The sequence below is a fragment of the Hyaena hyaena genome, unplaced genomic scaffold, assembly GCF_003009895.1.
Source record: "Hyaena hyaena isolate Hyena2069 unplaced genomic scaffold, ASM300989v1 scaffold_107, whole genome shotgun sequence".
Lineage (NCBI taxonomy): Eukaryota > Metazoa > Chordata > Mammalia > Carnivora > Hyaenidae > Hyaena > Hyaena hyaena.
In genome coordinates this window covers 1,981,337-2,007,302 of record NW_024080739.1, presented here as the reverse complement: position 1 = coordinate 2,007,302, position 25,966 = coordinate 1,981,337, and the positions used below count along the sequence as shown (strand labels likewise).

The window sequence follows — 25,966 nt, the reverse complement described above, 5'->3', positions numbered from 1 at the left end:
ATACCCCTAGCTCTCATCACTGTCCACCTTGTAGTACAGTTTTTGTGCCTAAGGCTTATCTCTTTTATGAGACTGAAAACAGGGAGTTGTCACACACATACCTATGGTCAGAGGAGGGTAAGAAATGAAGATTTCTTTCATTGTGAGCTCTGGGTGCTTTTGACCAGGGGTCAAACGAATCGATGTAAACCTTAAACCCCATTATTAGAGTAATCCCATTGTACCCTCTATGAGTCAGTCCATCCTGAGTAGTTCATGTTAAGAACTGGATGCCATATTAGAATTAGGAGTGACAACTTTAAAGAAGTCCAGGAGGGCAAGGGTAATGGAAATGGACATGGGTCGATGAACTGGGAGAGGGTGGAGGAGGGCGGCCTGCAGACATACTGTTTTGCCTTTGGACATGCCAGGCACAGAAACAACAGGTAGAAGCTCGAGAAAAGCATCTGTTTGAGCAGTGCTCAGTGGGAGAGCCTGCCTTACAGTGTGCTAAGCTCACGTTATTTTAAGTGTTTTGGAGGAGACTGTATGGTACCAGCTCCAGGTATTTTTGAAGACCTTCTCAGGCATTGTAACAGAAGCTGCAAATACTGGGGTCATTTTAAATTCTGCATGCATCTTTGTACCGCTTCCAGATCATTCTCTGGCAGGATAGGTATGAACCAGCTGAAGTAGAGACTTCATGTATCCGCTGTCAGGCTAACTGGGTGCATAGAAAACTAATCTAGAAATCCTGGCTGAGCAGGATCCTGAGTTAAAGTTGGTGGTCTTTATCAGTGATACTTATTTTCCAGCACAGTATTCTCTCCGTGGTAGGAGTCCTTACCAAGTGCCAGACTCTATTTTAGGAGCTTGAGCTGTAAGAGTGAGCATAATAGATGAGGCACCAGCTAGCATTCCAGTGGGGAAAAGGAAATAAATCCCCCAAATTACTTTAGAGAGCCATGGTATGGCTGAGGGGAGGAGAGAGGGGCACCTGCTACTTTAGATTTAGGGACCATAGGAGACCAGTCCAGGGAGCTGAGTATCAGATAGTACAGACGCACAAGCTATGTGCAAGGTGGGGCACTGCAGGCAGAAGAAGTGAGGGCAAAGGCTGGAAATACTGTATGAGTCCAAAGCAGAGTCTCATAGGCCATGAAACAGAGTCTAGATGTTATTCTAGGAGAAGCCGCTGCCGGTGGAGGCTTCCAAACAGGATAACGTGGTGGAGAATGAAGGAGAGGGGATACCACTTACTCTTCCCATTCCTAGGAAGCCTGGTACAGAGTAGCAGAGAAATAAGACAGACCAGCTTTCCTGGCCTGTCTTGCTTACATCCTCCCTACAGGTAACTACCAAATAAAATAATTTCAGATTGCGATAGTTTATACTGGAGAGGTCTGTTTCACATACAGTGGCTAATGGCTTCTGGGAGGAAGTGTAATTAGAGGTGGGTTGAAGAGGAAGGACAAGGCTTCACCCTGAGAAGCAGCAGGGCAGGACGCCTGGGAAAGGTACATGCTGTGACTCGGAAGGGGACAGATGTGCCTTCCCCCGGCTGGACCAGACCTGGACAGACACACACTCCTAGGAATCTGTGTCAGAGAAGGAAGTCGCCTTCACTTGCCAAAGGGGGACCGTTCAAACGCTTGCATCAGAGTTGAAGAGCGTTTCAGTTGTTTGAGCAGGTTTTCAATTAGCAAATGAATATATGAAAGCTTGTGAGTTAACTCACAGACCCCAAAACTCCCTGAGTACTGGTTGCACATTTCAGAAACCAACTACAGTTATTTTAAAACATCATGTTGGCACCATTTACCACTTACGGTCCCTTCCCGAAAAGCAGTTGAACTCATATTATTGGGATTAAAACTGTGAAGTGAGGTTTATATGAAACACCAACTTAGCCTTCTATTTTAGGAAATTCAGGGGTTTTATTTGGGGGGCACTCAAATTTAGAGGTAAGCAGTCGCAGGGTAACCTGATCGTGACGCACACATTTGTTACCTGAGGTAGTAATTGCAGACTGTTTCTCAGGGTTCTGTTGTGCTAGAGGACAGATGTCAGACGAGAAGAGCAGTTTTGTAGAGGGCGCCCTCATTCCCCTTTCTGGTGTCTCTGCCACGCTCTTCCCTCTGCCTGCTGGGTTCTGGCCTGTTCGGAGTCTGACAGGCACAATTTGAAGGTATTCTCTCTCCTACCCCAAATCTGCCTTTGCAGCTGTCAGATAGTCTCTCTCAGTTGTTGTTAGGTCATGCTGTCGTAAAAACTAGTTTTTAATAGCCTCCTGGAATGATTTTTTGTGTTTAATTCCTATTAGGAGATTGGGAAGAGCAGATTTTAAATTTGAGGAGTCCTGTGGGCTCCTCTGTTGTCACTGTCATAGTATACAGTTCATGTCAGAAATATTTTATCCAATAAAGAAAGAAACTACATCTTCAGTAGAGAAAAATAGTAACCTTTATTGAATCTAAGTCCGAGATCACTTTTTATCAGAAACAAAAATCTTGAGGTATTGTAAAAACAAAACAAAACCCATGAACCAGGCATAGTTTCAGGCTCTTAGTATCATTAAAAAAAAGTAAGAACCTTCAGGGGCACCTGGATGGCTCAGTCAGTTAAGCGTCCGACTCTTGATGATCATCTCTCTCAAAATAATTAAGATGTATTTAAAAAAAAAAGTTAAAAAGCCTCAGAGATCCCAGAGTTGAGCTCTCGTCTAGTTCTGACCCTCTGGAAAACTATAAACAGAATCACAGATAACTGTTTTCAGTGCTGTGGGGAAAAAAAATACTTTTTGCGTTTGAATGAGTAAGACCTAGAACTGTCTTGTCTAACTGGCCTGAATGCAAATGCTGCCATGAATTCTGCATGAATCAATTCTAAACACTTGGGAGGTGGCATGCAAGGTGGAAGAATAATTTCTCTAGTGTAGTGTCTTTAGATTCTCTCAATTCTAGAGAATTAGCATTAATAGAAATAGTTAGCTTTTCCTTTTTAAGTTGTAGTTTAGCAAAACAAAAAAGTATACCTTTGCGGGGGGAAGCAAGCACTATTTCTTTCTAACTCAAACACTGATATTTGTCTTTCACAGGCAGAGAATGACTCTACCCTGCATGTATGAGCAATGTAAACATATGATGTATGTTTCCTCTGAGTTACACAGGCTTCAGGTATCTTATGAAGAGTATCTCTGTATGAAAACCTTACTGCTTCTCTCTTCAGGTTGGTAGAACACCTACTTGCTTCTAAAATTCACTTCTAAGTGTGTCAAAAATATGAAATATAGAAGTATAGAAACAAAGGCTTATTTGTAAACTTAGCACTGAGTCTGCTGTTTTTCCTCCTAGTTGCATACTTGAGATTTTAGCACATTCAGTGATGCTAAGATTAGTAAGATGGCTGGGTACCATGGGGAAACAGAGAAGTATATGAGTTACTCAGGAGCCTCTGTGGCTCCTGAACGTGTACAGACCTCCTTCCCTGGAGGAAGTCTGAAGAAACAAAGCCAGCTAGAATGATTTTAGTATCTGTGCTCCATTATAACTTGGTCAAAAACTAGTGACCCAAGGATTGTTACCGTGGCTAAGATATGATGGGAGAAAAGTATATCGCCCTTACCGTTAGAGGATAGCTTGATGTGCCGGTGTGGCCAGACTGTTGGACAGAGGTGACCTATCTGGGAAACAGCAGCAAGAGTTATTATCAAACAGTCTTCAAAGTTTAAAGTTACTGCTGTATTAACTGGAGTGAGACTGCGAAGGCACTACTTAGTAAACCTAGAGAGCTTTTGAAAAATACAACTATCTGGTTAAGTGAACAGTTGGAATAGCCTAAAACTGTACAATACCAATAAAAATTACATATCAGCTTAGTGTTTATAAAATACTAAGTTGATGACTGAACACGTCTTTCATATACAAATAAAGTTGCAGTGTTTCAAGAAGTCTTCTTTCCATGAGTAACTCTGCTTTCAAAGCTGTCACGTAACTTTAAGTGATGGATGCTGCATGTGACTGTATCTGTTATTAATGCTTTCGTACTACCTTGTTCTACACAAAGTTCTTTTATATTTAAATCCATTAACATTCTAGTCAAGATGAGAATTTTCCACTACTCATTTCCAAGAGGCTTTTTGAGGTTACCTAATGCAGCACATGTGTTAAGGAATTAAGCTTTAAGTTATTCGAATAAACAGTTAAAGTTCTGACCACAATATCCAGGTACAGATCGGCGCCAAATACTAACCAATCCTATTTGTAAACACTGGTGATTTAACTTGTATACATACCAGATTCTTCATTGCAAAGGATATGAAAAAGTAAACTGGTTCTTTTTTTTTTAATTTTTAAGAAATGTTTGTTTATTTTGAGAGAGAATCCTAACTATCAGCCCAGAGCCTGACCCCATGAACATGACACTCAACCAACTGAGCCACCCAGGCGCCTTACACTGGTTCTTTTTTTTTTTTTTTAAAGGAATAGAATCAGATGGAATAAAATACATAATAGAAGTAAAGTCAGACTTCTAGCATAACAGAATACTAGAAGAGGTACGCTAACTTCCCACCCAAAATGCTAGACTAAAAGCAGGAAAAACTAAGTGCAGGCAGGAACCCAAAGAGGGTATATTTAATAAGTGTAAAAACAAGGATTAGAAATATGAGTAATAAATCTTAAAGGATGCCTTTAAAAGCAAATTAGACCCATTTGGAGAGAGAATAAGCCAGAATATGGGGTTTTTAAATGCATAGATATGTACATGTTTATATCATGTACATGAAAAAGTAACAAGGAATGACTGACGGAGGAGGGCTGAAACCATCTCCTAAGGAACATAAAAAAAGAGCATTTCTGCAGTAAACCAGACTGAGGGTAAATGAAAGGTGTATCCCGACCCGTGAGTAACCTTATGTTTTCAGTATACCGGGTGAAAAAGCTCTGGTCAAACATAATCACCAGAGATCCAAAATGAAAGGGGGTGAGGATAGGGAAAGGAATTATACAAAACAAAGAATGGCTGAAAACTTTCCTACCCTATCCAGACAGCTCAGTGAATTCCACATAATATACAAATAAAATCCAACTCACTGGGAAAAAAAAAAAAAAAGATCTTCAAAGAAGAAGCAACTTAATAACTAAGTAGCAGCAATGAAGACAATAGAAGAATTTTTTCCGTAAGGAGAAAGTAGTGAAAACTGAAGGTGGGCTTCCATTCATGTCTGACAAGTCAACAATTTGGACACTGCCATTCTCATTTTCAACAGTGAGAAGCTGAACTAAAAATCAGTAACTCTTTTTGGAGCCATTCGATAATTGAGGTCACGTGGCAAATGAGCATGTCAAAATCTCGAGACACAAATACAGAGAAGCACAGCCATGATCAGCTTATTGGGAACAGAAGCTTCTAGAGCCAGTACCTGCTAGGAATACTTAGGATAATTTTGATGAACTGATGGAGACAGGAAGAATTTGAGAATTAAAAACTAATGGGGTTTACCTGCAGAAGGCCCACCAGGCTTTCACAGTGAAGATCAGCAAAAGATCGCCTCGGTTTTTGTCCTCTGAGGGAAACCTCTGTAAAACAACTTTATCTGACCTGAGGGAAAGGGCAGATAGGTCACTGTAGCCCATCTCTTGCAAGGGAGACAGGAATATGAGGGGGAACTGGTGGTTCAGAAACAGTTCTGAAGGTTATGATGAAACAGACTTAATCAAAAAGGATCAGACACGCTGCCCCCAACACCTTACCACCACATCAGTAAGGCTCCCCTAGACTACACCTGCCAGAACTAAAGAACACAACCATGTGAGGAGGCATTCTTAGGGAAACCAAAGACAGGAGAAGAAAAACAAGGGAACAGGTTTTAGTTTCCATTAAACACCTATGGCCAGCATGAAACACAGCCTAGCTCCTGGCCAGATGCACATCAGACCTCATGCTGAAAGCATAATTACCTCCGTTATGATATTATCACTATCCAGCTTTCAGGGGAAAAAATATGGTATGCAAGCTAAAAGGCAAGAAAAAATAGTCTAAAGAGATAAGCATGGGACCCAGCTCAGCCATGACACAGGTGTTGTATTTATCAGAGAATTTAATATATGTTAAGGGCTCTAATGGAAAAAGTAAATAACATGAGAACACCTGGGTAATGTAAGCAGGGAAGTGGAAACTCTATGAAAGAAAAAATGGTATTATATTATAGAGATTAGAGATGGAGTGCTTAGCTCATCAGTAAACCAGAAGTGGCAAAGTCCCAAACTCAAATGCAAACAGAAGAGTCAAAAAAACATGTAACAGAGTATTCAAGAACTGTGGGGGACCATTACAACTTGTGTAACATACAAGTAATGGGGACATCTGAAGTAAAAGAAAGGAATGGAAAAAATATGTGAATAATGGCTAAGAAATTTCCAAAATTAATAACACCAAAACATCGACCCAAGAAGTTCAAAACACTCCAAGAAAGGTAACTTCCAAAACATCTACATCTAGGCTTATTTTACTCAAAATGCAGAAAACCAAAGTCAAAGAAGAAATCTTGAAAGAAGCCAGAGGGGGGCGGGGGTAGCAGCTTAACTCACCGAGGAACAAGGATAAGAGTGACCTCAGAAGTCTCCTCAACAACCATGCAAGCAGGAAGGGAGTTGAATGAAATATTTAGTGCTAAAAAAAATCAATCTAGAATTATGTATCCAGTAAAATTATCCTTCAGAAGTGAGGGTGAAATACAGAGCCTCAAACAAAAACTGAGAATTAGTCACTAGAACACCTACCTTGCAAAAAATGTTTACGGCAGTTCTTCAGAGGAAATGAAAATGATGCAGTCCGGAAGCATGGATCTACATGAAGGAAAGAAGGGAATCAGAGAAGGAAGAGATGAAGATAAAATTTCATTTTTCTTCTGCACTGATGTAACACACAGCTGTGGAGAGTAATCACAGCAGCTGCATGCTGGATGGGTATAGGATGAGTGAAATGAATGACAGCAGGCTTCAAACCAATGGGAGGGGAAGCTGGGAATACCATTGGCAGGTCCCTGCCCTCCCTATCGAGTACAATAGTGTGGTTTACAGGAGATGTAGATTGGTCAAATATGTATATGGGCAAGGCTAGGGCAACAACTGAAAACTTTTTTTTTCAATAATTATTTTGAGACAGAGAGCACGAGCCAGGGAAGGGTAGAGAGAGGATAGAGAGAATCCCAAGCAGGCTGTCAGCTCAAACTTACAAACCATGACCTGAGCCAAAATCAAGAGTCAGACGCTTCACCAACTGAGCCACTCAGGCACCCCTGAAAACAACTTTTAAAAATAAGTATTAATTGATATACTGAGAAGAGAGAGTATAGAATCATATGAAATGCTCAGTGAAAATGAGAGAGAGGAGAAAAAGAAGGGAAGATTATGAAAGAAAGAACAGTGCACTGAGTAGAAAACCGTTACAAACAGGATAGCTATAAATCCAAATTAAATTTCAATACTCTAAATATACCAATAATCTAATTTTTAATGAAAGTTAAAGGAAAGTTTGCCATCATAGATCCTGAATAAAGTAATATTAAAGGATATACTTAGGCTAAAGGAAGGTAATCTCATCTCTAAGAAACAAAAAGAACAAAGAAAGTTGCAAATATGTAGATACATTTAAATTTGGGTACTGAATTAAGATTAATGTGTGATATGCTTTCTGGTTTTAACCATATACTATTCTATAAATTACCTTTCAGAAGCTCTTTTTTAAACTTAACACTGTCAATGATAATAATAATCAAGCAGTATTTCTTAGGCACTAAAAATTTAAGCTAACATTTATTGTATAAAGTAGTAGCAATCTGGAGGGTTTAAAAAACAGAACCAAAGGACACAATAATTACATATAAGCAAGAAGGGGAGTTTGATAAGAACAAGTGTTTACATTTCAGTAACAATGGCTAAAGACCGAAAAACTGCATCAAGTACCAGAGCCCTGAGTTCGCAAGGTGGCAGCAGTTAAGGCAGACAGGGGAAGGAAAAGCAATTAAAAATTTTTTAAAAATTTAAAAAAATAGAGAAGGGTGGGGAGCATAAACTGAAGTATGATTAAGGGGGAAGTAACAACTGGTACCAATAAATGTATCAACAATTTTGTTACATAAAATGGGGATAAAAGCTTCAAGGCTCCAAGGTGAAAAGAAACACAAAAAAGTGCAAGGCTGGATTTAAAAAAAACAATCCAACATTATGCTGTTTACATGAGCAGATCTAAATAAAGATACTGCATGGCTGAAGTACAAGGCCATCTCTCCTACGCACAGAGTAAGCTGGTGATGGCAAACTTGTGCAGGAGACTGTCAGATGGTGAATGTTTTCAGTTTTGTACACACACCCTATGATAGCTCCTCAGCCCTGCTCTCTGCAGCATGAGCGCGGTCATCAACAATATAAGAAGAGAAGGCAGGGCTGTGTTCCAATAAAACTTTATTTACAGATGCAGGCTGCTGGTCATGGTTTGCTGACTGCTGCTTAAACTAAAAGGAAGCAGTAGCAGCTACATTATTATCAGCCCTGACTTTCAAGCAGGAAAAGGAAAAAAAATTCTTTATGTCAAGATACTCATTAAATAAAACATTCCACTTACCAGGAACGTAATTCTAAATATATGGCTCAACCACATAACGCAAAAATCCATGGAGTTACAAAAATAATTAGGGGTGATTTGGGATGGATGAAATTCTTTTAAACATAAGCAATGGATAGAGTCTCACCCATAATTATTTTTAGAATCTGGGTAACATGCAGGAAAAAATTAAAGATAAGAAATCAATGAAAATATTAAATTTTAATATTAAAAAATTAGCAATAATTAAGTTATATGTAAATATATCAGTGTTTGAAACTAACTTGTAACATGGTAGGCTCTTCCCACTCCTGATTACGTAGTCTTTGTTTTCACAGTACTTTTATCTTAGTAGTATCAAGAATTGCTTTATAGAATCAGAACGTTTTTATCTGTGTTCTTTGGAATCTAACCCTAATCAAAATCCAGGAAGAGTGATATAGCACATTAACAAAATGAAAGGTAAAAATCATATAATAATGTCAACAGATGCAGAAAAAGCACTGACAAAACTCAACGTCTATTTATGAAAAAAAATTTCAACAAAACTAGTATAGAGGGAACATGTCTCAAAATAAAGGCTGTGTATGACATATCCACAGGTAACATCATAGTCAGAAGTAAAACGCTAAACACTTGTCCTTTATGATCAGGAGTAACACAAAGATATCTACTGTCATCACTTTCATTCAACACAGTACTGAGGTTCTAGCCAGAGCAATTAGATAAGAAATAAAAGGCATCCAAAACTAAAAGGACTAAAAACTCTCACTGCAGATGACATATTATATACAGAAAATCTTAAAGACTCCACAAAAAGGCTCTTAGAATTAATAAAGTTGCACGATACAAAATCATGATGCAAACTCTCTTGCAGTTCTGTACACAAGTAACAAACTAGCAGAAAGAAATTAAGAAAGTAATTCCATTTACATTTGCATCAAAAATAATAAATCTAGGAATAAGTGTACCCAAGGAGGGAAAACACCTGTACACTGAAAACTGTAAGACACTAGTGAAAGAAATTAAAGAGGACATAAATAAAGAAAAGATATTCCACACTCAGGGATTGAAAGAATATTGTTAGAATTTACATATTAGCAGAAACAAGCTACAGATTCATTGTAATCCCTGTTAAAATTTCAGTGGCGTTTTCACATAACAAATTATCCTAAATTCTGTATGCAACCATAAAAGACCCTGGAACTGTACAGAATTATGTATGGAATCCAGAATAGCCAAAGAAATCTAGAGAATGGAAAACAAAGCTTGAGGCATCACACTCCCTGGCCTAAAACTATATTACAAAGCTATAGTCATGAAGACAACATGGGATTGGCAAGAAAAGAGACACATAGATGGATGAGAGACAAGAGAGCATTAATTTACAACAGAGGAGCCAAGAATATATAATGGAGGAAGAACACTCTCTTCAATAAACAACACTGAGAAAAATGGACAGACATCTGCAAAATCTGGACGATTATCTTACACCATACAAAGAAATTAACCCCAAAATAAATCAACGACTTGAACTTAAGACCTGAAACAACAAAACTCCTAGAAGAAAACATAAGCAGTACGCGCCCTGACATAAGTCTTGGCAGGGAATTTCTTCATCTGGCACAAAAAGCTAGAGCAAGGAAAGTAAAAATTAAAACAGCAGTATATCTAACTATAAGGCTTATGCACAGCAAAGAAAACAATCAAATGAGAAAACAACCTACAGAATGGGAGAAATACTTGCAAATTATCTGGCCAACAGGCACATGAAAAGGTGCTTGTCATCACTAATCAGCAGGGAAATGCACATCAAAACCACATGAGGGATCACCTCATCTTTGTTAGAATGCCTCTTCTCAAAAAGACAAAAAGTAAGGGGCACTTGGGAGGCTCAGTCAGTGAAGTGTCCAACTTCGGCTCAGGTCATGATCTCATGGTTTGTGAGCTCAAGCCCTGCGCCCGGCTCTGTGCTGACAGCTCAGAGTCTGTAGCCTGCTTCGGATTCTGTGTCTCCCTCTCTCTCTGCCCCTCCCCCACTCACGCTCTCTCCTTCAGAAATAAACAAACATTAAAAAACATTTAATTAAAAAAACAATTTTTGGCAAGGATACGGAGAACAGGGAACCCTCTGCACTGCTGGAAGAGGTGCACGCTGCTGCAGCCACTGCAGAGAACAGTAAGGAGATACCTCAGAAAATTAAAAATAGAACTAGCACATGATGCTGCAATTCCATTTACTGGTTTTTGTCCACAGAAAATGAAAACACTAACATAAAACAAATAAATAGCCCCATAGTCATTGCATAATTATTTATAATTGCCAAGATGTGGAAGCAAATTAAGTGTCCATCACTGGATGAATGAATAAAGAAATCGTGGCGTGTATGTATTCGATGGAATATTATTCCACCATAAAAAACAGTGAAATCTTGCCACTTGCAACAACCTGGATGGACCTAGAGGGCATTTAGTCAGACCGAGAAAGACCAGTACAAATAAGTGTCTAATCTCACTTATATGTGGAATGTAGAAACTAACAAAGATGAGCTCATGTACACAGAGAACAGAATAGTGATCTCCTCAGGTAGGGGGACTGGAGGGTGGGGAGTGGGAGAAATGGGCAAACGAGGTTCAAAAGAACAAACTGCCAGGTATAAAACAAGTTGTGTGGATGTCATGTGCAGCATGGTGATTATAGTTATGAATACCTTATTATATATCTGAAAGAGTAAATTTTAAAAGTTTTCATCACAAGAAAAATTTTATAATGTATGGTGATTAACTCTAGGTTTACTGTGATCATTTTGCACTATCTACAAATATTTAATCATTATGTCGTACAACCTGAAACTAGTATGTCAATTAGATCTAAATTTTTAAAAATTGTAAACAATTCAGTGAGAAAGAGGAAGAAACACAGCTCAGGCGGGTTATACTCAAGTCTGCAGGGCAAGTACCAATTAAGACCTTTTGCTCCTAAAGCCACTGCTTTTCCTGAATTCCAGCATTTTCTGAGATGTCAGCAACAGTTCAGTTCGGGAAATAGCACACTGCCCTCCCTAGAAAGTGCCTAATTTTAGCTCTGAAACATCCTGAAATCCAGAAATCTCCCTAACTTTGTATTAACCTGTAGGTTTGCTTGAATATTGACCAAATCCTCTTTTCCCTAACGATTAACGCAGAACCAAAGTCCCTAGGTGCACACTTTGAGAAAGTGAGCAGTGTACAAAAGTCATTCTCTGCAAGATTAATGGAAAGCACGATTAACCCTCTGTTCCCAGTCCTTCCTACTAGTAACGTTTTGAAGGGTAATGAATAACAATTGACTTTATAGCATCCATGACGTATTTTTAAGTACGTAAGGAAAGGCAGATGCGTGCTCCCCAGGAAGGCTTCTAACTCCAAGTTAAATCCTCCAGTTTTCTATTATCCCCTAATCTCCCTTGGCTGCACTCTCGTGATCCTGTGAAATACTTGTATTTTCATGGAATACATTCAGAGTATACATACACTGTATGTCGTGAAGCATGCTCTTAATAATAAACTCCCTACTGGCACATGTGCAGAGTTTCAATAAGAAAATTCTTTAGGTGATGATATCTTAACCTTTCAGTTCCTAAGGAAGGTCTGAAGAGCCAAGAGCTATTTGATGAAATTAGAATGACTTACATCAAAGAGCTAGGAAAAGCCATCGTCAAGAGGGAAGGAAACTCCAGTCAGAACTGGCAGCGGTTTTACCAACTGACAAAACTCTTGGACTCCATGCATGATGTAAGTGTCAAACTTAAATCCAGGTATCCGCAACATTTTCTGGGACATCTGAGCAGTGTATATACTTATACGCCAGTTGTTTGTTTTTGTTTTTGCTCTTTCTGTTGGTGGATTTGGGTGATGGTTTGCGTTCACATTGTGACAGCTTCGCTCTGGCACACATCTGTCCTCAGGCCAATTCTGAAATATTTTACCTGGTCACGTGCATAGAATGGCATGATGCCAGTACAGAATAGTACTCTTGTTTTAAGTCAAATTCTCTGCTTCTCTATGACTAATCAATCGAACCAGCATGCGTCCTTCACACATCCCCGTGCTGTGTGGGTCACGGTGATGCACTTAAGGTCATGTAATTCTAGATACAATTTTAAAGACTCCAAAACGTCTTTGGTAGCCTGAATGCTCACGTTATTCAACTGAACTTCTTTATCTGGCGGATTCCTGCAAAGATACATATATTCTAGGTCAGATACATATTTGAAAATTAGAGGCCAACAAGCATTGCTAGTGGTGTTTAACTGTTCATCTGTTTTCTCTTGCAGGTGGTTGAAAATCTCCTTAACTTTTGCTTCCAAACATTTTTGAATAAGACTATGAGTATTGAATTCCCAGAGATGTTAGCTGAAATCATCACCAATCAGATACCAAAATACTCAAGCGGAAATATCAAAAAACTTCTGTTTCATCAAAAGTGACTGCCTTACTAAGAAAGGATGCCTTAAAGAAAGTTGAATTTATAGCTTTTGGTGTACAAACTATCAATTCGTCCTGTAGCAGTTTTGCTGTTTTATTTTTTTCTCTTTCGTTTTCGTCTGGTCTTTGGTTTTGTTCTGTTTTGTTTTAAATACGCACTACATGTGGTTTATAGAGGGGCCAAGACTTGGCAACAGAGGCCCTTGGCCATCACTTTCGAGTGGTGGGCCAAGGAGAGAGGGACGGTTGGTGGGTCCTGGAAATTAGCGGTCGTGGGGGGGGAGCCCCCACCTGCCAGAGGAGGACGGCGCCTAAACCGCCAGTGCCCGGAGTCTGCGTGACAAACTTTCTGCTCATACTTTTCACAGTTGGCTGGACAAAATTTCCTAGACTTTCTGTCGGTATATTTTCCCCTGTATAGTTAGGATAGCATTTTTTTTTTTTTGATTTATGCATGGAAACCTGAAAAAAAAGTTTACAAGTGTATATCAGAAAAGGGAAGCTGTGCCTTTTATAGCTCTTACTGTCTGGTTTTAACAATTTCCTTTATATCCAGTGAACTACGCTTGCTCATTTTTTCTTACATAATTTTTGTATTCGAGTTATTGTACAGCGGTTTAAGATGGGCAGCTAGTTCATAGCTTTCCAAAATGAACTCTAAACATTAATCTTCTGTGTGAAAATGGGTTGGTGCTTCTAACCTGATGGCACTTAGCTATCAGACGACCACAAAAATGGACTCATATCTCCAGTATTCTCGTAAAAAGAAAAAAAGCTCACATTTTGTATATATCTGCTTCAGTGGAGAATTATATATGGGTTGTGCCAATTAACGGTCCTAACTGGCGTAGAGCACCTAGTCCAGTGACCTGCTCCGGAAGCCGTGCATGATAGTTGCAAAAGACTAATTAATTACAAAAAACAACATGAAAACTACCAAGAGGCCCTGTTTGTACTTAAAGCTCTCTCTCTGCAGCGGGGAGATGGCAAGAAAGTCGGTAAGCCGCCTTTCAGGACCTTTTGTTGTGGTTTGTATAACTGACTTCTTAAAAGCGATGATTCCAAGTAACCAGCTGAGACGCAACTGAGAGGTTATAATCAGACCAAGTATTGCCTCTCACTAAACTTCGCCCCCAAAATAAATCTCCAATATGGAAAAAGTAGCCAGATACCCATTTTCACATTCCCATCCGTCACCAATTGGTCTACCTTTCCTGGTGGTGCAGGAAAGTTCAGCTACTGATTTTTGTGATTTAGAACTGTCTGTCAGACTTCCATGTTTGTGAAACTCCACATGCCTCACATCCCTCCGTGTGCCATAGAGTTTAATACAAGTCTTGTGAATTTCTCCTCCTCGCTGTTGAGAATGATCATTTTAAACAAAATAGAAGCTGTAGTAGCCCTTTCTGTGTGCACCTTACCAACTTTCTGTAAACTCAAAACTTATATTTACTAAGCCACAAGAAATCTGATTTCTATTCAAAGTGGCCAAACTATTTGTGTAATAGAAAACTGAAAATCTAATATTAAACATATGAAACTTCTAATATATTTTTATATTTAGTTATAGTTTCAGATATATATCATATTGGTATTCACTAATCTGGGAAGGGAAGGGCTACTGCAGCTTTACATGCAATTTATTAAAATGACTGTAAAATAGCTTGTATAGTGTAAAATAAGAACGATTTTTAGATGAGATTGTTTTATCACGACATGCTATATATTTTTTGTAGGGGTCAAAGAAATGTCGACGGATAACCCATATGATTTCTAGTGTGTGCGACCATTCATACAGGCAGCAGTGGTCTCGGAAACCAAACCGGTTTGCTCTAGGGGAGGAGGGAGATGGAGACCCGCCCTGTGTGCAGGGGGGAGGGGGTGGCCGAGGCTCCGTCCCATTCAGATCCTCTGCCTCCCCCAACCGCCCCCCTTCTCGTTCCAGCAGGGAGCCTGGCAGCCAGCGTGGGGTTCCGTTGGCCGAGTCTCCCCTGGCGGGCAGGTGTGCAGAAGGGGACAGAAGAGTGGTGCCCGAGAGCTTCCGGGCACCATGTGATCGCACGGTTCCTCTCTCAGGCAGCCCTCTCCAGCGGTGGCATCAGCACAGAGGCCTCAGAAGTTTGGCAATAATACGCATAGAGGTACCAGCAATATGTAAATAGTGCAGAATCTCCTAGGTTGCCAAATAATACACTAATTCCTTTCTATCCTACCAGAGTTCATTTCCAAACAGAATGAGTATATGTCTATGTTTCCTTTGAATGCTTTTTGAATGTTATTTGTTATTTTTCAGTATTTGGAGAAATTATTTAATAAACAAATGTAATCATTTGCTTTTTGAATGCTCTCTAAAAGGGAATGTTCCTTTTGTAATGGTTTAAATTGATCTCAGAGTATTTTAAGATGGTTTGTAACCCAGATGGATGTGAAATTTTTGGTGCCTAAGAAATACCGCTTGAATATTATTATTATCAGTGACAGTGTTAAGTTTCAAAAAGAGCTTCTGAAAGATAAATTATTGTTCCTTTATAGAATATGATATGGTTAAAACCAGAAAGCACATCACACATTGATCTTACTTCAGTCTCAACCTCGGTTCTCAAAAAAACTAGTACTCAGTGGGAAAAAAGGTATGTGCACTTTGTTAAAAGTAAATCAACTGACATTCGTGAAAGTAGGAGGCTGTACCTTAAATGGAAAAAGCAGCTGTGCCCTTTTAGAGTAAATGGGAAAGAAGAAAGTTATTTTAGTTACCTTTGGTTACAATTAACGATTTAAGGGAGAAAGATACGGTGCTATTTGGAAGCAACTTCATTTTCTGTGTATGTGGTATCTTGCCATCCCAGACTAAGTCTGTACTAACTTCAGTGAGACTTGGCAACAGCAGACCCTGAAAAGTATTTTTCATTAGTGGTAGAAAAATAAAACCTTCTCGGTGTTTTAAGGCCTTGCCACGGGAGACTCTCCAAGTGCCTGTGGGGTATAGATAACCCATTGTCTAAAACCAGGAGAAAGGAACCTAAAAGAACATCTCTCTACCTTCTCCTGGAGAGAGAGAGAAATTGACACACCAGCGGGAAGACCGACGTGACCGGGGTCTGTGAAGAGCTCGATACTTAGCATCAGGGGAACTCGGGATGTGCAAAGGAAAGCCGACCTCATTTCAGAACTGGGGGGTGGGAGGGGAGGGACAATTTCAGTTTCACTTCTCTATACAACCTATTATTGATGAGCCTTATCTTCGTTTTGTGTCGAATACCCTAAAACCACATCACTGTGGAATGAACAATATTACTATACTCGGACCTGTCAAAATTCAAGAACCATGGCAGCCCTCAGTGAGATTGCAGTCTTAGCCCGTCGCCCTCAAGGCTGTAGCGGGAAATGAATGTGTTTTCATGTGCCTGGTTTGAGAGTTGAATGGGAGAATAGGAGTGTAAGGAAGATGCTTTAACCACTTTGAATGCAAGTTTCATCGTTTTCCAGTCTATGATCAGTTAGCCTGGTCCCCCAGGGATTAGTGACCAGGTGTTCAGGAAAGGATTAGCTTCTCTCTAGAAAATGCCTAAAAGAAGGATTCTATTTTCTGATGAAAGGCTGTATGAAAATACCCTCCTCAAATAACTTGCTTAACTACATATAGATTCAAGTGTGTCAATATTCTATTTTGTATATTAAACAAATGCTATATAATGGGGACAAATCTATATGATACTGTGTATGGCATTATTAAGAAGCTTTTTCATTATTTTTTATCACAGTAATTTTAAAAATGTGTAAAAATTAAAACCAGTGACTCCTGTTTAAAAATAAAAGTTGTAGTTTTTTATTCATGCTGAAGAATAATCTGTAGTAAAAGAAAAAAATGTCTTTTTACCTACACAGTGAAATGTCAGACTGTAAATTCTTGTGTGGAAATGTTTAACTTTTATTTTTCATTTAAATTTGCTGTTCTGGTATTACCAAACCACACGTTTGTATGGAATTGGCAGTAAATGTTAGTTAGCCATTTACAGCAATGCCAAATACGGAGAAACATCATAATAAAAGAATCTGCTTTTTCATTATGTGACTCCAGCATGCGTTTGTGGAACTCATGCACTTCCACTCTTCCTACCTTTTTGTTCTCCTTGGGAAGCCTTGGACGCTGCGGTGGGCGTTTTCCAGTCCGTACGGCCACGTTCTCATGCACCGTGGCAAAAATCCAGCAGGAGGTTTACCCTGGCGCCCGAGACCCAAAAACTATCTCGCTCATGCCTCTGATGGTCCTACGCCAATTACTGCAAAGGGCTCGAGGGCAAGGAAGGACCCACTCCTGAGGCTGTGTTCACGAGAACAGTCTTCATCACGACAAGCGATGTTTTATGTAAACAAAGGTTATCTGGACAAAATTCTTGCCTTCTTTTAAAGTCAATTCTTTCTCCCAGAAAAGGGCATAAACACTTGGTAACTATCACAGCAATGGGCACAGCACTGACAATACACACGGAAGGGGCTAAGCGGTAAACCAGCTCTCCCAAACGACCTAGTCAGTATTTTCCCAAAATATCTTGTGTTCAGGTCATATCTGTCAACCGGATAATGTCATCAGTTTTCCTAGAAATCCTTTTCTCCACCACTGACCTCCTGCACTAAGAAAAAATAGTCTATTATTTGTTGTCATTACTAAAAACCAAGTTTGCCTCAGCCATCCTAAGTATGCCAAGCTTCGCCACCTACCTTACTAGGTGATAGCTATTGCAGACAGAATAGGAGGAAGAAAAATACTCTCACCTCAGTCACTGGAAGCACACGATTGGGGAAGTGTGTCTAGCAGATCTCCCCCCACCCGCCCCGGGCTCTGCAAATGCAGAGGCGCCAGGGACAGCACTAGCACGCAAACACATGACTGCTTTTCCGTCCACTTTCACTATTAAGCTTGCAGAACGCCTTCGCTGACATTATACCAGGTAATCCTTACCCAGTGAATGCATGAAATGCAACAAAGGCAGAAGAAGATGATAATTCCATTTATAGAACAGCAAACAGGCTCAGAGTTTAAGCAACTGGTTCATAGCTACTAACGCCCATGTTACTGATATGTGAATGGAAAGTCTCTGCAACACCGTTTATCAGATGTCAGAGAGCGTGCCTTTTGTCCACAAGCCTCCAGGGAGCTGGTGGTGGTTTTCTGTTTTTAAATTAATGCTTCACATTTACTGAGCACTTAACCAAAATCCAGGCATGTTTCAATATATTATCTCATTTAAGCCTCGCAAACTTAGAAAGCCGTGCTATGGAATATTGCTTTCAGATATAACCAAGTACTACTATTAACCCATTGCATTTAGAGAAGGGAATTCTGGCTTACAGAGCTGAGTAACTTGCCTAAAGTCACGAAACTTTGAAGTGGTTAAATAGAACCTTAAAAACAAACAAACAGTGGGCATCTGGCTCTAGACTTCATGCTCTTAAGTGCTACGGAGAAAGAACTAACATGAAGCTCCTAACTAGATTAAAAGAACCCATACCGAGCATTATGTGTCAGGCCTGTGACATGATCTCATTTTTATCTAATCCCTCTTGCTACCATATCAATTTTGACTTAGACATTTAACAATGATATTTCCTTTTCTTAAAAACATGTGTCCTATCCCCCCCCCCCTCCGGGGATGTTGATAAAAAACACTGGCTGCCCAGAGATGACAAAATATCCCTTAGTTTGTCAAATATACAACAAAGAACCTGTCTCATCAACAGCCACAGGAAAAGCAACAAACATTTCTTCAAGGGATGTGGAACATAGAGACTCCATTCAAACTAAAGAAGAAAGTCGTTTACAAGTGAAAACTGATGCAGATCCATAGAGTAGTAATGTGTCCACAGTGTAAATTAGCCGTAAGCTTTCCTATGATTGTTAACGTGTCACTTTTTTTTTCAATCTTTTAAATATTTTTGAGAGAGTGCGTGTGCACACACACGCATATGCTTGGGAGGGGCACAGAAAATGGGAGACAGAAGATCCAAAGCGGGATCTGTCCTGTCAACACACAGCCCGATGTGGGACTGGAACTCACAAACCATGAGATCGTGACCTGAGCTGAGGTGGGAGGCTTAACCGACTGAGCCACCCAGGTGCCCCAGTGCATCAATGTCTTATAAAGTACTGTCTCACACGTGCAGCTATGCTAGAAATCAGAATCCAGGCCAGCAAAAACCACTAGGATCATTAACTAGGATTGCGAAGAACATAGATAAGAACAAAACTCTCCAAAATGGAGAAATGGGGATAATGTGTGGAAAAACCATAGTAAGGTTCATACAAGATACGACTGTCCTAACTATCTTCTGATGAGTTTCTTTCCCTGCTATGTGGCAGGTGTGCTAGATGAGCCAACGTGAAAACAGACCCCAAAGGCAATACTAAAACTTCAAGAGAAGGTTTCTGCCATCAGGGAGCCAAAGGTGAAAGCCACATGCCTCATGAAGTCCATTCCTACGTGTCTACTCAAAAGGGACACACAGTGGCTTTCATGCAAATGTTCATAGCAGCATTATTCATAATAACCAAGAACTCAAAGACCCCACTGTCCATCAACTGACGCATGCCTAACCAAACTGTGGCACATCCATACAATAGGATACTAGACAGCAGTAAAAAGTGACATCATGCGTGCTGTAACATGGGTGAACCTCAAAACCATCATGCTAAGTAAAAGGCAGACACAAGAGACCACATGTTATTTATGAGATATCCAGAAAAGGCACACCCACAGATCAAGAAGCACATCAGTGACTGCCTATGGTTGGGGATGGCAACACGGCTTAAGTGACAATAGGCACGGGGGACCTTGATGGGGAGATGGAAATTTTCTAACAGTGTATTATAATGATAGCTGTACAACTCAGCAAATTTAATAAAAATTATAAATTATACACAAAGTGAGCAAACTTTGTGATTTATAAATTATCTCTCTACATATGTTAAAGTAAATATATTCAAATATACAAGATGCAGACAAGCAAATGCATCAGCTGCCATCAGTAGCCAATACAAAGTCCTTTGGATACATAAAGACAAATGCTGTGGTTTTTTTCCAAAAAGACTACGGAAGAGGTTTTCATTGTGCTGGGTGTTATAGGACCCATTGAAGTTAACAGCACAAAAAAGGGCTTACTCACATAATAGTAATAGATTTCCCCCTAGAATTTATTATATGTTGTACTTACCCTGAGATAACCACTGTGTGTAAAAAGATTGCTACCATGTACAAAGACATGGCAAACATAGCACTAAAAATAAAACTCAAAGCACACATATGCTCACTTTAAATACAAAAGAGAGTGTGGCACAAATACTATATGTTAATAACTAAGACCTCAATAGCTACAACTTTTTCACAAGACAAATGTGGGATCAAGTCTTGCTTCTGTCATTTACTAAATCTGAGACCTTGGGAAAGTTTTAGAGCCACTCTAGGTCCATGTGAAAAATGGAATAACATCTTAAAGGAATGACAGAAGTAAATGAGATATAATATTAATTTATTTGTTTTAATGTTTATTTGAGTGAGAAAGCATTAGCAAAGGGGGGTGTCGCAGAGAGAGAGGGAGAGGAGAATCCCAAACAGGCTCAACAGTATCAGCACAGAGCCCATTGCGGGGCTTGAACCCATGAACTGTGAGATCATGACCTGAGCTAAGATCAGGAGTCAGACACGTAACTGACTGAGCCACCCAGGGGCCCAAAGAAACAACATTTAATCTGCTTAACTCAGCTCCCACAGTACAACAAGCACTCAACATGTTAGTTCGATTTTAAATCCTCAAGGAAATCTAAGAAGAGACATTTTTAATGCTCTCCTCAAAAAATGTACATAAAAAGTCAAAGTGAATGATGAATGACATGAACATCAGAAATACACACAACCTCACTTATCCTCATAAAGAAAGGTCACACACAGGGTTAGGGGAGACTTAGGAAACCGGCCTACATTTTCATTATGCCACACGTTCCCACCTATTAGCCCTTGGCAGATGTCACCCAGAAGTGACCGTTCTTTCAGAAAGGGTCTTCCATTTCCAACTAGCCTCTCACAGCAGGAGAGCTCTGCCAATGCAGTCAAGATCAGAGGAGAAGGGCGAAAGGTATAAGGGGGAGGAGGGTATAAAGGAGAAGGGTGAAATGGAGGTCTTCGATCCAGAATGTTTCCTGGTCACTAGGGAGGCTGACCAAAAAAAGGCAACCGGCCTGTTACTCTTTCACCCCACATACAAGAAGACTCCAGACTATCCCTCATGAGCATGGATTCAAATTTCTAAACAAAACTTTACCAAATAAAATCTAACAATATAGTAAAAGGATGACACACCATGACCAAGTTGAATTCACATTTCAAGATCAACCAGTGTAACTGATGATAGTAGAAAACTAAAAATCCAAACGATTATCCAGACAGATGCAGCCAAAGCATAAAACCCAACATACGCTCCTAATTAAAGAGTAAGAAACTCAGGGCGCCTGGGTGGCTCAGTTGGTTAAGCGTCCGACTTCGGCTCAGGTCATGATCTCACAGTTCGTGGGTTCAAGCCTAGCGTCGGGCTCCGTGCTGACAGCTCAGAGCCTGAAGCCTGTTGTGGATTCTGTTTCTCCCTCTCTCTCTGACCCTCCCCTGCTCATGCTGTCTTTCTCTCTCTCGGAAATAAAGAAAACATTTAAAAATAAAAAAAAAATAACAAACTCTTGGGGTGCCTAACAAACTCTCAGCAAAGTAGGAATAAAAGGGAACTTCCTCAAAATAATAAAGAGCATCTATAAAACACTTTCTGTTAGCACCATACTTAATGGGAAATGACTGAATATTTCCCTTCTAATTTCAGTAACTAAACAAGAACGTTCACCTTTACCATTTCCATTTAACACTGCAATGGAGACTCTACCCAATGCAATTAGACGAGAGAGAAATAAAAAGCATTTAAATTAGAAATAGAAAGGAAGAAAGGAAGGAAGGAAGGAAGGAAGGAAGGAAGGAAGGAAGGAAGGAAGGAAGGAAGGAAGGAAAAGAAAGAAAGAAAGAAAGAAAGGAGGGAGGAGAGAAGAAAAAGAAAGGAGAGGAGAGGAAAGAAAAAAGAAAAGCAAGCTATCTTTATTCATAAACATCTATGCACAAAAAATTTGTGGAATATACAAAAAAGCAACTAGACTTCAAAAAAGTTCAATACAGAATTATTTTAGGACCTTTCCTAGGTATCTACACAGAAGAACTGAAAACAGTTCCTCAAGGAATACACACATTTCATAAGAGCAGAACTATCCACAACAGCTGAAAGGTGGAAACAACTTGTATGTCTATCAGTGGACGAAAGGGTAAGTAAACTGTAGAACATATAAGCAATGAAGAATTATTCAGCCACAAAAAGGAACCAAGTACTAATTTATGCAATATGGATGGACCTCCAAAACATTATGCTAAGTGGAAAGAAAAGGAGTCACAAAATGTCACCAACTGTATGATTCCATTTATATGAAATACTTATTACAGAAAAATCTCTAAATACAGAAAGCATATCGATGGTTTCTATGGGGCTGAGGAAAAGGGATAATAAAGAAAAATTACTTTGTGGATAAGAGTTTCAGCCATGTCAACAAGCTGATAAGGCACAGAGCACCCACTGGATCATTCCAGGTTCACACCACTTCACCTCCAGATAACTTACTAGGCACCTCCAGCACAGAGTGCCCAGAACCTCCCAGCCCACGCCTTCCTCAGCTCGGGATGACTCACCACAAGCACCCCTGCACAGAGCCTCCCTTGCACACAGCACCCCAGCCTGAACCTGTCCAGGCTCCAGTCACTAAGGTGCCGCCTGTGTAAAGAATTGCAGGATCCCTGCTTGCACCCACTTCAGTGTCAGCTGGCCGGCATGGAGAACCCTAGAATCATATCAGCCCGCAACCCCTTCAGCTCCAGCCACCCCAAAAGCGCATCCCCCTCCCAGAGTACCCTGGAAACCCCAGCTCATGCCACCAAGCTCCAGCCACCCAGCACAGCCCAAGTCACCAGGCACATAGTCCACACAGTGGATAACCATACAGAAGACCATTGCTTCAACTTAAGGAAAGTAATTGTTCTCCTTTTTAAAAAATGTACATCAATGAATAGATCATCCAGACACAAAGTCTGTAAGGAAACATGGCCTTAAATGGCTTATTATACCAAAAAGACTTAACAGATATGAACAGAACATTCTATACAAAAACTACAAAATACGCATTTTTTAAAAGTACACATGAGACATTCTCCAGGACAGGTGACATGTTGGGCCACAAAATAAATCCCAATAAATTTAAGAAGAATGAAATTATATCAAGTATCTTTTCCCACCACAATGGTATGAAACTGGAAATTACAAGAAAAAATAAAAATCATGAACACACTGAAGGAAAACACCATTCTACTAAGCAACCAATGGGTCAGTGAAGAAATCAAAGAGGAAATTAAAAAAAAATACATGGAAACAAATCAAAATAAAATTACGATGGCCCAAAATATTTGGGATGCAGCTAAGAGGGAAATTTACAGCAAACGGGCCTCCATCAAGAAACCATCCAAAAGCTCAAACAACAGAATCTTACACCTAAAAGAACTAAAAAAATAACAACAAAGCCCAAAGTTAGAAGGCAGAAAAGAATAAAGACCAGAGCGGAAATAAGTGAAATAGAGGCTACAAAAAGTTAAATAAAAAGATTAAAACAAAGAGAACTGGCTCTCTGAAAAGATAAACAAAATTTATAAACCATTAGCTAGGTTCGTTAAAAAAAAGGGCAGCCAACATAAAATCAGGAATAAAAGAGGAGAATTAACAACCATAGAAATACAAAGGATTACAAGAGATGACTATGCAAAATTATATTCCAACAAAGTGGACAACCTAGAAACAATAAATTCCTAGAAATACACAATCTTTCAAAGGGGAGTAAGGAGGAATAGGAACTGTGGACAGACTTATTACTAAAACAACATTGAATCAATACTCCAAAAACTCCCAGAAAACAAAGCCCGAGACTAGCTGCTTCCACAGGGGAGTTCTAACACTTACAGAGTTACTACTATTCTCTTCCAAGTGAGCTAATAATCATTCAATGAGATATACCACATTAACAAAATGAGGGATAAATATCACATAATGCTTTCAGTAGATGCAGAAAAAGCATATGACAAAATTCAACATCCATCATGATAAAAAAAAAAACCTCTCAACAAAGTGAGGTTAGACAGAGTGTACCTCAACATAATAAAGGCCATAGACGACAAACCCACAGCTAGCATCATACAGAATGGTGAAAAACTGAGAGATCTCTGTTTAAAATCAGGAAGAAGACAAGGATGTCTAGTCCTACTGTTTTTAATTGACATAGTACTGAAAGCCCCAGCCACAGCAATCAGACAAGAACAGAAATACAGGCATCCACATCAGTAAGGAAGAACAACCATCACTATTTGCAGATAATATGCTATTATACCTAACAAATCCTAACGATGCAACCAAAGTATTATTAAAAGTAATCAATGGGGGCGCCTGGGTGGCTTAGTCGGTTAAGCATCCGACTTTCGCTTAGGTCATGATCTCGCGGTTCGTGAGTTCGAGCCCCGTGTCCGGCTCTGTGCTGACTGCCAGCTCAGAGCCTGGAGCCTGTTTCAGAGTCTGTGACTCCCTCTCTCTCTGACCCTCCCCTGCTCACGCTGTCTCTCTCTCTCTCTCCTAGAAATAAATAAAATATTTTTTTAAAAAAAGTAATCAATGAATTTAGTGAAGCTGCAGACACAGAATTAACACACATAAATGTGCTGCATTCCCATGTACTAATTACAAAGTAGCAGAAATAAAGAAAACAATTCCATTTACAATTGAACAAAACACAACAAAACAAAAACCCAAACCTAGGAATAACCTTAACCAAGTTGGTGAAAGACCTGTACGTGAAAACTACAAACACTGATGCAAGAAATTGAAGATGACACAAACAAATGGAAAGATAGTCCCTACACATGGGTTGGAAGATTATTATTAAAAAGTCCATACCACCCAAGGCAATCTACAGATTCAATTCAAAATGTCAGTGGTGATAGTGCTGGAAGTCCTAGCATCAGCCATCAGACAACAAAAGGAAATCAAAGGCATCAGAATTCGCAAAGAGGAAGTCAAACGTTCACTCTTCACAGACGACATGATACTCTACACTGAAAACCCTACAGACTCCACCAGAAGCCTACTGGAACTGATCCAAGAATTCAGCCAAGTTGCAGGGTACAAAATCAACGTACAGAAATCGGTCGCATTTTTATACACCAACAATGAAGCAACAGAAAGAGAAATCAAGAAACGGATCCCATTCACAATTGCACAAAAAACCATAAACTACCTTGGAATAAACCTAACCAAGGATACAAGAGATCTGTATGCTTAAAACTATAGAAAACTTATGAAGGAAATGGAAGAAGACACAAGGAAATGGAAAAACATTCCATGCTCATGGATAGGAAGAATAAATATAGTTAAGATGTCATTACTACCCAAAGCACTCTACACATTCAATGCAATTCCAATCAAAATTGCACCAGCATACTTCTCAAAACTAGAACAAACTATCCAAAAATTTGTATGGAACCACAAAAGACCCTGAATAGCCAAAGGAATACTGAAAAATAAAACCAAAACGGGAGGGATCACCATCCCAGACTTTAGCCTCCGCTACAAAGCTGTCATCATCAAGACAGTATGGTATTGGCACAAGAACAGACACATAGACCAATGGAACAGAATTGAGAACTCAGAAGTGGACCCAAAAGTATACAGCCAACTGATCTTTGACAAAGCAGGAAAGAATATCCAATGGAAAAAAGACAGCCTTTTTAACAGATGGTGTTGGGAGAAC

General features: G+C 39.6%; 1 protein-coding gene across 6 annotated transcripts in view; it reads left to right on the top strand.

Annotated features, from left to right (window-relative positions):
- The window catches only part of NR3C1 (nuclear receptor subfamily 3 group C member 1), a 125,943-nt gene extending 108,826 nt beyond the window's left edge, over positions 1-17,117 (top strand). For all 6 annotated transcript variants that reach the window (XM_039236177.1, XM_039236180.1, XM_039236178.1 and 3 more), the window contains exons 7-9: positions 3,077-3,207; positions 12,200-12,357; positions 12,900-17,117. In XM_039236177.1, the coding sequence (XP_039092108.1) occupies positions 3,077-3,207; positions 12,200-12,357; positions 12,900-13,052 (442 nt within the window). In that variant the 3' untranslated portion in view covers positions 13,053-17,117. The remainder of the gene's footprint in view (positions 1-3,076; positions 3,208-12,199; positions 12,358-12,899) is intronic.
- The last annotated feature ends 8,849 nt before the right edge of the window (positions 17,118-25,966 follow it).